Source organism: Rhinolophus sinicus, linkage group LG09 (genome assembly GCF_036562045.2).
Source record: "Rhinolophus sinicus isolate RSC01 linkage group LG09, ASM3656204v1, whole genome shotgun sequence".
Taxonomy (NCBI): Eukaryota; Metazoa; Chordata; class Mammalia; order Chiroptera; family Rhinolophidae; genus Rhinolophus; species Rhinolophus sinicus.
This window is the reverse complement of record NC_133758.1, coordinates 32,173,017-32,186,646: the sequence shown is the minus strand read 5'-3', so window position 1 is coordinate 32,186,646 and position 13,630 is coordinate 32,173,017. Positions and strand designations below refer to the sequence as shown.

At 34.7% G+C, this 13,630-nt stretch overlaps 1 protein-coding gene across 1 annotated transcript in view; it reads left to right on the top strand.

Moving 5' to 3' along the window:
* The window catches only part of ASXL3 (ASXL transcriptional regulator 3), a 171,584-nt gene that overhangs the window by 35,635 nt on the left and 122,319 nt on the right, over positions 1 to 13,630 (top strand). The window contains exon 3 of the mRNA XM_074340180.1: positions 4,708 to 4,710. Within this exon, the coding sequence (XP_074196281.1) occupies positions 4,708 to 4,710 (3 nt within the window). The remainder of the gene's footprint in view (positions 1 to 4,707; positions 4,711 to 13,630) is intronic.

The following is a 13,630-nucleotide window of genomic DNA, read 5'->3' as shown; positions in this document are numbered from 1 at the left end:
CATTAATTTAGCATGAACTGTGATATGATTTTCATATTAGTTGATAATAGGAATCAATTTTTAATGGAGGTGAGGCAGTCATAAAATAAAGGCAAAAAAAAATACCTCACACAAAGCAATTAAAAAAACCTCATTTGGATTGGAGTAGGGTAATATTTATGAGGTATGTTTTCACAATATTACAGATGCCTTACTTTAAAAAAACAAAATCTATGTTAGATTTTGTCGGCCATTTACAGAGCAGCAGCCTATAATTACATATCACAGTAGGGATAATTGAAAAGGTTTATAAACAATCTCTGTTGTGTTTAGTGTTACTCATAACATGGACATATTTTAAATTTTGTAATGTGGAACATGCAGTTGACAACCCAAGATTTTTAATTATTCTGGCATCAATGAAAATTTTTTATTCCCACTGATAATTCTGAGAATAAATTTGTTTTTAGCTACTTGTCTTAAGGTTTCGCATGTTTTCCATTTTGTAATCTCTGTTATGATATGCTGAAATTAGGATCTCTACTTTGTGCGGTGGTTTATTAAAGATGTTGCATTTTTCTAGGGGAATAAAATGTCAGAAAATTCTATTACCATGTATAGTGACAAACAATAAAATTTCTTGGCATTGCTCTCGGTGAGATTTACGTTTCTAATTAGTGCTATAGGAGATGATTCTTTCTTGCTGCTGAAATGTTTTGTCTAGAGATAAGAAAGAAACACAAATAATTTCTACTGCAAAAATCAATTCTTATCTCCAGACTCCATGTTGGCATCCATCCTTTCAAACTGAAATTGTAGTCGAATTTGTTTGTGTTGGGACATTTTAGAATTACAGTGTTAACTCACAGTGTCATCCCTGCCATTTGCTAACATCTAATCCTTTCATTGTGTAAATGGTGTGCACAGTCAGCTGCTTAGGAAGGGCTGAGTGAGACAATGATGTTATTAAACAGAAATATAGGACAGTCTGCATATAGTTATATGTGTTTAGGTATGTACATGAGTGTGTATAAGCAAGCTTTTAGAATAAGTCATCTCTCTCTCAGTTGATATAAATTTTACTTGTCATTTCTCAAACTGAAATCTAAATTAGAGTCATTCCTCTCTTCTCCTCTACCCCCGTGGCCAGTTGGTTCTTGGCTAGTGTCTGTGGCTACTTCCTAACTACATCTTTCTTTCTTTGTATCCCCACTCTGCCATTCATTCTTTACACTTACAATTTCTTCAACAGATTAACACACTCTCTTCTTATCTGGTCTCCTTAAACACAGTCTCCCCCATTTTAAATCCATTTTTTTTCCTCCAACACTACCACTTATCCTAGCATTTCTTATCTTGTAACCCATAATATTCCAGAGGATATATTGCAGCTAGTAATCTATGAGTTGAAAGATATCATCAGTTGTATGTATGGTGATAATTAGATCAAACCAAGTATGATACTATTTTTCCTAATCACTTACTATCTAAATAAATGCATGACATGCTGATAATGTAAGGTTTATGATATGAATAATGAAAGCATACATTATGACTTACAGTTAGATGAGGTTTTGATTTTCCAATCTGCTGATTTTTATATACATTTAGTTCCTCCCAAAGTATGTCATTTAAAATGTTGTTTGTTGGCATCGAATGCTTTTTTTGTACATCATTAATTAGTTTTAAATTAACTGATATAAAACTGATAAATAAGAATTCATGATTTATACGTGGATATCACTAGTTGTTTAAAAATAACTTTGTATTCTGTCATAAATTAAAGTATTTTTACTTAAAGTAACTTTTTTATAGGAGCAAGTGATGGAAACAATTCTTCAGGGGGATGATAAGATTATATATTCCTGTGAAAGCATTTCCTGAGTTAAAAAATAATTATGTGAAACATGACCCTTTGAGGTCGGGTTCCAGCTCCTCAGCACACCCCTGCTTCATCTGGACTTGGGCCACTTTAAAGCCTTTATAGTCAAGCATCTGATATTACAGCCACAGTTGGCTTACTTGCCTTTCACTGTGAAATTTTTCCCATTATCTTTTCATGATTTGGAAAGCAGAAGTAGAGCTCCATGAGGCACTCATGAATTGTGTCATGTGTGTATATGGGGGTGTGTGTACTCATACTCACATGCACTTCTGGTAGTTATCACATTGTTCCATGAGAAGCCTACACTATTGGATTGCTAAATGGGGAGGAAGAATTTTTCAGGCACTCACTCCAATACAGTACATTTAGAACAGGACTCTCCCTGGTTCTCAGGGTGAGGTCATATTTATAGTGATTGGCTTTGTCTGCTCAGGATGCCATAACAAAATACCTTATGCTGGATGGCTTAAACAACAGAAATTTATTTTCTCAGTTTTGGAGGCTAAGACATCTCATCATATAAAGAAGAAGTAGGATAGGTTTCTGGTGAGGCCTCTTTTCCTGGCTTGTAGAATGCCACCTTCTCGCTATGTCCTCCCATGGCCTATTCTGGGTGTGTGCGTGCAGAGAGAATGGAGTCTTTGGAGTCTCTTCCTGTAGGCACACTATTCCTAGGAGAGCAAGGCCTCCTCCTATAACCTTATACAACTTTAATCACTTCCTTAGAGGACCTGTTTCCACATACAGCTACACAAGGGGCTAGAGCTTCAACAGATGAATTTGAAGGGGACACAAAAGTTCCGTTCATAACAGCGATTCAGAATTTGGAACTTTACATGTCTATAGTTCATGCCTTACCATAAGAATATTTTAGAATTTTGAGTATCTGATTCATCTCAGAATGTATTTATAACAATATGCGTAATACTATGTTGTGCTTCGATTTTTTACATACTTTTAATATGTGTTTTCATATGTTATTCCTAACATATAAGCCAATACTTATATTCCTAACATATAAGCCAATACATATAAGAATACTTGGGTTAAGGTTCGTGTTTAAATATAATGTGTGTATTCACATAGCATAAATTGATTTGAATTTTATTTGAAGCCTTTGGTAAAAATAGCTGTGGTGACTGCATATAAGCCTCAAGGCATCAATATTCACTAAGGTATGCAATTATAGCTATGAAATGACCACTTCTTAATATGCCTTTTTATTTTGTCAAGCTTTCACCATTCTTCCAAATAATTGAACAAAAAGGTAATTTAGGTGATTTCAGCTTTATCAAGATGTAGGTATAATTTACTCCAGAAATACTGAGCACTCTATAAATATTTCAGTGCAGAAATAGAAGCAGAAACGGATATAAAATTACATTGTATGAGTCTTTCTAAGGATCCTATGCAGGTGAAAATCATTGGGATTTTATTTAATTTGTGTCTAAGTGGTTTTATATCTTCATTTCATTGCTTGTGCTCTTAATTGCCACATGCCTAAATGATTTTAGTTTTCTTTCATTGTTTTGAACTTGACGACATAATTCAAATGCAAAACAGTTGATATGCTGACATGAGGATTTCTTTTTTAGTTGATTTGTTTTTAGAGGAAAAAATTGTGACATTTTGTTAAGCCAGGTTTCCTAAAGCTACAGTGCATAATTCCTAAGAATAAGTGTTAGTTCTTTCAGAGCAATTAAGGACTATTTATCCTACAGCTCCTGACAGGCTTATGCAAAATCAAATTGATAATTATTGACTGAGAGTTCCCTGAAATTTCGGTGATTTTTATTAGCATTATTTATTATTTATTTATTTATGTATTTATTTATGTATCTATTTTTAAGTTAACGCCTGTTCTGGGTGCTGCACAAGGCTTGTGTTCTGCCTGTGTTCTCTCTGCATTCTGTTGGCAGTCACGTTCTGGCCAGGTTCAGAGTGCTCAGGTGTGTTGTAGGTGCAGAGCTTTGCCAGGTGCTTAGTAGTCAAATTAAAGGGCATTAATGAAAACAAAGTTGTGGAGATGTAGATAGTTTAACAAGAAATTAATGAAAGAAATACTGTACTTACTAAGTGCCTACTCTGTGCTCACTGTGTAAGATCCTGGGGTGAAGGTTGGTGGGGGGCTGTGGAAGCTTTAAGGCATGTATTCATTCCAGTGACATTTATTAAGCACAGTATGTCCTTGAGACTATAGAAGTTGCTGAATTCATAGATGAAGAAAATGTAGTGCCTGTTTTTGAGGATTTAACAGCATGGTTCCAGACCATTCTTCACTGTATAATTTCATTAGATCTTTTAACCTCCTCTGAAGCATGTTTTCAGTCCAGTGCATAATGTTTTTTTATTTTTATTTTTTTTAAATGTTTAAATTTAGGAATGTCTAAATTCTCTCTTGAATTCTTAACAAAATATATGATGTCCCAACATGTCACGAAGTGTTGTCTTTTCATCACAAACATAAGCTCATTAAGGTAAGGAATGCACATGTTTGTGCCCATTAATTTATTTGATATAGTTTGACCATGTAGTATGTCAAACAAATTAATGAGTAGGGCTAGTGATTAAAATAATAATTAATATTTTTGATCATTAACTTATATGAAGCTAACGCTATGGACTTTACACGAAATATCTATTAAGAAACTTTGAGGTGGGCTGATGAGATTGTACTTCCAGTTTTACAGATTGGGAAACTGAGGCAGGTGAGGGTAAGTAGCTTGAGACAGTTCATCCAGCTCGCAAGTGACAAATCTGGGATTTTATGTCTGATTCAGAACCAATTGCACTTAACCTTTTTCAATATTTGTAGCCTGAGCCTAATAAAATTTTGATTTAAGAAAGTATTGGTTATATGATTATATTAAATTCTGCCTCTCCCCTTTAGCAGCTTTTCTGGCTAATTGTTGGGGACTTAAAGTCCAGCCTATAGGTGATAATGTTAAGAGACTTTTTCAGTTTATAGCCTAATTGTAAATAGGGTTGAAGCGCGAACAAAGCATTTCCATAACCCATTCAGATTTGGAGGATGCAAAGCCTTAAATGAACTTGAACAGTTATGATTGTCCCACATGAAGAGGACAATCTGGCCTCGTGGATAGCAGCAACACATATTTGAATTGTAAAATTGTAACTTCTTACTGTGTGTGTTTTTGTTTTTTTTGTTTTTTTTGTTTTTTTTAGAAGACAGTGCCGTGAGGGTGTGAAACATATCTTGGGTAATGGAAGAACCAAGAACTTCATAAGACTCTCACCATTTTGCTGTTGATATTGGATTTATAAATTAGAATTTGTTTCTGGGAACTCGCTAACTGGGACGGGACAAAGCATAGTTGCTAACAGCATGTACAGAATCTGAAGGACAATTATAGAGGGTGATAGTTACTACACCTGTGAAACAACGGAATGAAAATAGCTGGATTGACAAAATCATGTTTAGGTGAGGGTAGGGAAAGCTAAACTATTAACATTGTTCTTTTTTAAATAAATAAATAAATAAATCTATGGAAAGGAAAGGGGGCCCAAATGAATAAGTTAATACAGCTTTAGAAGCAGCATTAATGCATTTTTTAGGACATTTTCTTAAGCAGAGAATAATCAGATGTACTTTACCGATGTTGGTAATCTGTGTCGTGACCACTTATCCATCCTTCCTCATCACATCCATCTGTTGTATTTCCGCTAGCAGGTATATATAAAAACACCACTATTTCTTTTTCTTTTTTTTTTCCTTTTTACAAAAGACAGGTGTAAAATTTCCAGGCAGACTGCATTCTCCTTCAGGCCACTGCGGCTAGCATGAATTCATGAATTAGATCTCTGGCATGTCTGCATGAAATACAACAATTTGTACGATGATCATTATTCAGTTTGTTGCTTAAATTGTGTTATTGAAGGTGACACGCTGGTTGCTATATATAGAAAAATGACACTCATGAAGATTTAAAACAAGTTGTTGCTAGTGGGATAGTCTAAAGAAGAACTCAAATCTTAAATTCTTCAGTGTTAGGATTAGCAAAGATCACTTCCACCCCAGGAAGGAAAGTGCTGAAACATTGACATACAGTATTATATTAGTTTCAGGTGTACAAAACAGCATAGTGATGAGACATTTATATACCTCACAAAGTGGTAGCCCCAATCAGTCTATTACCCATCTGACACGGTACGTAGTCATTACAGTATTATTGACTATAATCACTATGCTGTACTTTACATCCCTGTGATTATTATTTTCCGATTATAGTTGACATTCAATATTATTTTACATTAGTTTCAGGTGTACTAGGATAGTTTTTATTGCTCATTTCTTTTATCCATCCTTAATATAGGGAACGTTAACCTGATTTATAAAATTAAAATTTACTTCATTTACTTTTTTTTAGACATCATCCTTTTGAGTCAGCCACTTGTAATGTTTAATTTTCAACATTTTATAAATTAGTTTCTATGTTAGATATAATGATACGTTCTTACCTTTTTTTCATAAAAGAGTGATAAGGAGTTGTGAAATCCTGTCTATATAGTTTCAAGAAGGAGAAGATAATGATCTACATTTTAAATCCAGTCCTTTCCCTTACCCGATTTTCAATCACCTGGTTACTGAAGCAATTCACAGTTTTTATTAGAAGCATTTCTTGTGATAAGAGAGTAGAGGGCTGAATAATTCCTACTAGCTGAGGAATCACACCCTTTGGTAAAGTCAGGAATAGTTTACACCAGGGCCGTTTGCCAGTGTCATCACTGTCCCAATTTTAAGCCATTCTTTTGAGAACTTATTTGAAAACAAGCTTCCTTAAAAACAGGACATTCAGAGCAGCCTCTACTACACTAGGATGCAGTCTAAGATGTGAAAGAAGTTTAAGGCAGACCTATAACATTTCGGTTTGGTTAGGGCTTAGCAGATCATATAGTCCTAAACTTTTATTTTACAGATCAATAAACTAAGGCTTAGAGAAGATGGGTTGTCCACCATAATAGAATTAGTAATTGTTTGACCCATCTTCAAACTTAGAAGAGGCTGCTCATTTCAGAATTTCAGAAGAATGTGCAAAAGCACAGTAGTAAGTGAATGCCAGACCATATAGAAAAAAGAAGATAAATCTTCTATTCTAAGGTACTATTAGAAGGGACATGTCTTTCAATTGATTTTCCTAAAGTGATAGATTTTCATCGATCCAGTCACCCTCTATTACCTGATTTTATTTGCCTTCAGTAGTACATATTTGTAACACTGTTGGCAGGAATTAGGGGCACAAAATAGCTTGTACTGTAATTTATACTTCAAATGGTGATCTAATATTCTTGATTCTGACCTCATTGGCTTCTTGTTACCATCAAGACCTTGCTCAAAGGAGGACAGGGGAAGTGGCTGTGGCTACCTTACATTCCTGCCTCTGTGGGCTGATGTAGAGAGCCAGTGAACTCAATAATGCACAATACCTTAGATCATTTTATTAAATATGTTTATTCCATTTATCCTTTGGAATGCCTATGATATGTAATGAATGAAGCAAGCAAGGGTGAATAGATTTGCCTGCAGACAATTTGATGCAGATGTCATCTAGCACCCATTGTTCTCTTCTCAGAATTTTCCCTTTGGACTCTGGTAGACCATATGTTTCTTTATTCATATTGTGATAATATAGTTATGTTTACTTATTAAAATTTCCTCTGTTCTCTATAAAACATAAATGGATAACAACTAAGTATTCAAATTTAATAACAAAATTGAAGGGTCTGAGATGTCCAATAGGTAAATGAAAACATTGTTAAATAATGTAAACTTATAGCAAAAATCTAGTTTTCATTTATTGATTCTTTTTTCTGGCATTAATAACTCATTTGATTATGCTTTATAAATGGATCTTTAGCATAGAAATGCAGTATGGAATATATGTAATGATGATTTTATGGACTAAATGAGGTTAAACCCAACGCAATATGGAGCTATCAAGTACTTTTGTAATGAATTCATGATATGTTGTCTTTTTCTTCACTTTCAATATAATAATATTGATCTCTGACCTTCTCACTACCTAGGGTGTTTATACAGATTAAAATTTAAAAGTACATTTGAAAGTATTACAGTTCTATATTACTGATTATATTAAACCATTTACAATTAATTTAAATATTTTCAGATTATTTTTCTTAGGTTTTGAGAATTGAGAACCAAGACATTACTTTTAATTTGTATTTGCTTTATAGCATAGCCTATAAACTAGTGTATATGTTTACAAAGGTATCATGGCGTCCCAAAATAAGTGGTTAAATCAAATGAAAGTTTATGTGTCATATCATAGTCCAAAGGTAGATATTCCCAGGAATGATAAGATAACTTTGTTACATCAGGGTATCTAGGGAGCCAGAGTCATTTCTGTTTTCATGGCTTTGTCATCCTGAGAATTTTGTCCTCATCCCCATGAGCTAATATGGCTTGCCACCAAATCCATGTCCTAAGCAGCAGCTGGAAAAAGGGGCACATGCAGTCCTTTTACAGAAATGATCTGAAATTTCAGTACCTCAGTTTTCTGCATGTCCCACTGGCCAGATGTATAGTTACACTTACCTGAATGGGAAGCTGGAGAATATAGTCTATTGCAGGAGCCATGTTCCCAGCTGAAACGTGACAGTCTTAACTGTAGGGAAAGGTAGTTATTGGGGAACAACTGCCAGCTTCTACTGTATCTATTTTTAAATTAAACCTCATGCTTGGGTTTGAGTTAGGTTAAATATATATTATCATTTTTGACAGTTGAAAAAAAACCACCCATATACACTTGACTTTATGCAAATATTCCATATATTTTTAAGTCTCTCTGACTCTGCTCAGTCTGTAATAACCTTCACCATTTCTTTTCTTCTACTTCCTACCTTCAAATCCCAATTCAAATATATATCACCTCCTCCGTGAAGAGTTCTTTAGCTTTAACTCATCATTTTGTCCTTGCTATTCCATTGTAACACAACATATGTATTCCTTTGTTGTATTATCTAATAAACTCTGTCAATTTTTCTCTTGTTATAATAGGACTATAATTTCCTTAATGGTAGAATTTATGTCTCATTGATCCTCTTCTCCATGGCACCCTTCATATAATAGGTTCTTGGTAATTCTTGATGTTTTCTGATTGAGTGAATGGTAATTTCAGTTCTAGTTCTACTTCTGCTTCTAACATGTGTTATCCTGGATAAGTCACTCAGTCTTTTTGTTGTTGTTGTTGTTGTCCTACATTTCCAGTAAGATGGGGAAAATTATAACTCTTTGTCTGAATCATAAGGCTGTTATGAAGATAAAATAATTTGGAAAATGTGCTCTCAATTGTAAGATACCTGATTTATGAGATTTCACTGTTTGCTGCATTATTAGGAATTTGGGGAAATTAATCAAGATTGAATGGTTTGTTAAGTCAAATATGTATTCTGAGATATTTCACGTTAGTATTATGATACACTGGTGCCAAAAGGTTCGTGCTTCAATAAGAAGTATATAATGTTATTTAATGCTCAATTTTTTTAGTTAAAATTTCCTGAGAAGTAAGAAAAGGGATTCTAGTTAGTTTGTGTTCTTGGCTCAGATTTAATGATAAAATTAAAACCATGGTTATTTGCATCAGAGCCTGAGTTGATATCTGCCAATGAGTAATGTTGGGACTTTAGGATCAGGGATTTTCCTTATTTACAATACACCAGTCAGTAAATTCTTTTCATTAAATGAGATGCTTTTTGGAGGCTCTTATTTGTCAATCAGGTGTATTTCTCTAGCTAGCTATCATACTTGGTCCACTTTAGCTTTTTGAATATACAAAATTGATGCAGTATTCCCTCTGCTTTCTCATCCTCCAAACATAAATGTGTTAATGTGTATCTTGACAGTGCCTGCTGCTAATGATCTAGTTGGTATATTTTGTGGGGAAAAGATGTGTCTCAGAATCCAAACTTTGTTGGAAATTTGCTTATGAAGCTTCAAATACACAAAATGCAATTTTGGAGAATAGACTGTAGTGAAAAAAATCACTTTGCTCTCTCTGAGGAGGTCTGTATTTAAACATGTAGGTAATGATTAATTACATGGAAAATCTATGTCATTATTTGTGTGCTTCTCTCATTAAGGTTCTCACAGTTTTGGTTTGCTTAATATTTATTGAGTGTTCATAGTATACTAGGAGGATTTCATTACACTGAAATAGTTTTGCTATCTGTTAAGCTATAAGATAGAATATATTTTACTTTTGAGTAGTAGGATTTCCAAGATTCTGATAAATTACATATATGCTAATGCCTTGGCATCTATTAGTTACTACTGTCACCACCACCCTTAATACTTACTTATCATTTAAGATGCCGATTGTCATCTCCCCTGGGAAACTTTCCCCACAATTCCCAGGTGTAAATATGGTTCCTTCTTTTGTATTCCAAGGGAGGTTTTTAATGTATCTTTTTCACAGTTCTTTTTGTTTATATGTGTTTCTCTTAACTAAACTCTGAATTCCAAGATAGCTAGTGACATATCTTATTCATGTTTGTATATGTTGTATAGCTCCTAAATCACAGCAGACATCTCAGCAAATGTTTATTTGATTGAACATATATTACTTATAAACATCTGTAGCTGACCTGTATAAGGGATGGTTTGAGAAAACTCTTATATTACAGTACATGGTCAGACCCTCAGGTTATACGAGAGATGGCCAATGTGTCAAACATGAGGATTTTAAATTTTAGGAAGAAAAGCATTGTATATTGCTAAGCACCAAGTGAACTGTAACTTTGAGCTAAACAACCAAGTATAATAATTTCTGAGTTCTTTGCCTCCATTTATTCTTTGCATTTTCCTTATGAGAGACATGTCACTTTGTATGAGATGCAGTAAAGTTGGTGGAGAATGTCCAGAAAAACATAATGAGTATTGCATTTGGTATAAGTCTCAGGTCCAAACCTGTCTAAAAGGTTTTGGATATTTGACATCAGTGGAATGATTGACTTGGGATCCAAAGTATCTACTGAGTGGGTAGAGGAGGCAGTGTATCAGGTGGACATGCCCAAGCTTTTTCATTTTAGTACAGACTCAGTGTAACTGACAAGGATCAGATGAGTCTGGCCAGCATAGCAAATGAAGTGGAGACTAGAAAACAAAATCCTGTTAATTTTAAACGGAATTATATTTAACGAGCAGTCTTATAAATAGCCGCGTACTTGATGCAAATAAGAATTTAGGGTAAGTACATAGAAAATAATGCTGCAGTGATATAACCCATTTCATTTTATTTTAGACATATTCTGGAAATAGAGAAACTGAGTAAAATTTTGTGCCGGGATTGAAAGTTTTAGTTTTCAGTATTATATTAGTTTAGGAGAAAAGAGCAAGCAAAAAGAAAATGTATAGTCTTTAATCTTGTAATAAAGGTCTCAAGAAGATAAAAATAGTGACTTCTCTGGTTAAGCTTTGAAAACTCTGTATAATGTCTCACTTTGTTTCTAAAAAGCCTATTCATTAAAAAGTGAGAAGGAAAATTGCTGTATTTTAAGTCCATTTGTTCCTGCTTTTTAACATATGAAAGTTCTTGGGGTTCCATTGATCATTTTTTTTTATTATTCCTACCACTTGAAGTTGTTATTCATTCAAAGGTTCCTGCCCTGTCTGCATGATTAGCAAGTGCTGTCAGTCTAGAGCTCCGTGATCAGTGGAGAGTCTGATAATGCAGTCAAGGCGATGGTTGTTAGGAATATGGAAGTGGTGTCACACTGTGGGATTCAGGAGGAAGAAGGCATGTTTGGAAATACCAAAGAGAGCCTCAGGGGTTAATCTGGCGTTGCTTTCCCATTTCCTGAAAAAGCCAAGGTTTTCCTTTTCCTTTTTTTTTTTTTTTTTTAAATATATAATATTGGAATAGTTTGATCCTGTATACCAAGTTTAGAAGCTTAGTCTTGGAAACCAATATTGTGTTTTCTCTCTTCCCTTCAGGACAAAGTATGTTCCATTTGGGACCGCCTCAACTACCTTACCAGGCAGCACCAGGTCTTCATATGCTTTCAGTTTACCTTCTACTATGGAAAGGATCTTTCCCTGAATGTTCATATTTTCACCTTGAGAAGGCAATATATATGTATATATATAGGATGGGTTAAGCAGCTGTAAATAAATATGACATAGTAGAAGAGTGGTTTGTGGGAGTTTTACTATATATACACATATATAATATTTTCCAGTCTGGTTTCAGAACCCGGCATGGCTTGGAGACAGCGTTGGTGTGTATGAAGGATCTTCCTCGAATGAAGGATTTGGGACAACTTTCCATGATGATTATATTAGAGCCTCAGCTGCTTTCGTGTTGGTCATGAGGTGATGCTGAACCGAATGCTTGAACTAGCAGGAGTGGCTGGGATTGCATTGGAGTGGTTCCATTCATTCCTTCCGGGTAGGTACCAGCTAGTGACGATGGGAGAAAATGAACATTGAGGGTCTTCCTGTGTGGAACCCCGGAGTTGTCACTCAACCCCCCGTCCATGTTTAGTGGGTTTGAGGAGACAACTGGACACCTGAAGGCCAGGCAGTGTGATTTGAATGACTGTGTAGAAGGTTATGAGGGTGATTCCCAGATGGACGTCGCTCACATATGTTATTTCTGTTTCGTCAGTGTGACAGTGCAGACTAGAATCGAAACGGAGAAAGTGTGATTTGTTGGAAAGTGAAAATTTGGGAGGCCCCGGTGTGCTTGCTAATTTCTCTGTCTGAATTACAATTTGTGTAAACTGTGGCCATATTTTGACTACAAATTTATCTACATGTGAAAATCCTATTACAATGTTAGCTAGAAATGTTTTATTTTCCTTTCTGGTATATGTCCGAGCTTTCTTCCCTGTGAACATTGCATCTCCATGATCTTTCTTGTTAAAGTGGTAGTCTGCTTGTTCACCCTTTTGCTTGGGGCTCTTTTAAGCAAAGTAGCCTCACTACATTTATAAATATTCTTGAGGGTGATGACTGATTTTTCCCAGAGAATGCTTTGCTTTATCTTCACTGAGAGTACTTCATTATTCTAACCCTGTTTTACTAAGAATCAAATTGGGTTGTACTGTTAAGCAGTTTTGCAGCATAAATACTGCCTCTCTTTCTTAAACTGCTCAGGCATTTTAATTTTTTTATAGAGAATGTGCTAGACTTTTTTCAATTTTGAACATGTTCTTTAGAAATTTGATGCCTCCTCTTGGCTGTTATTTATTTATGTAATATTATTTTAGTTATTTTCCTTTAGGGTAATGAAAAGCTTGCTGAGTGTTAAACATGAAGTTTATTAGATCTTAGAGTAGAATACAGGTAAAAAAATGAAAAGAAGAAACAGATGTATGTGTCTGTAAATATCATTAGAACTGTCTGTTGAATGTCATTTTGGCAAAAGGGCAGGAAACTAACATTTATGCAGTAACTGATCAGTGTCAGGCACTGAGCCACAGTTTCTATTTTTTAGCTCATTTAATCCATACAGTAACTTTGAGAATTGGGTGCTATTTCTTCATTCTACAGATGAGGAAATTGATGCTGAGAGAAGTTAGGTATCTTGCTAACATCGCACAATTATAAGTGGAAGATCTGGTATTTGAGCCTGGGTCTGGCTGGTTCCAAAGCTCAGTCTTTCCATCACAGTCAAAATGTAGGCTACAGGAAAATGTTAGACTTGAAGTAGGGTGTCCCAAAGGGGTGAAAAAAAGAAGGAAAAGAATGCCTATCCGAAGGCATGAACAAACCAAGGAAAAATGAGA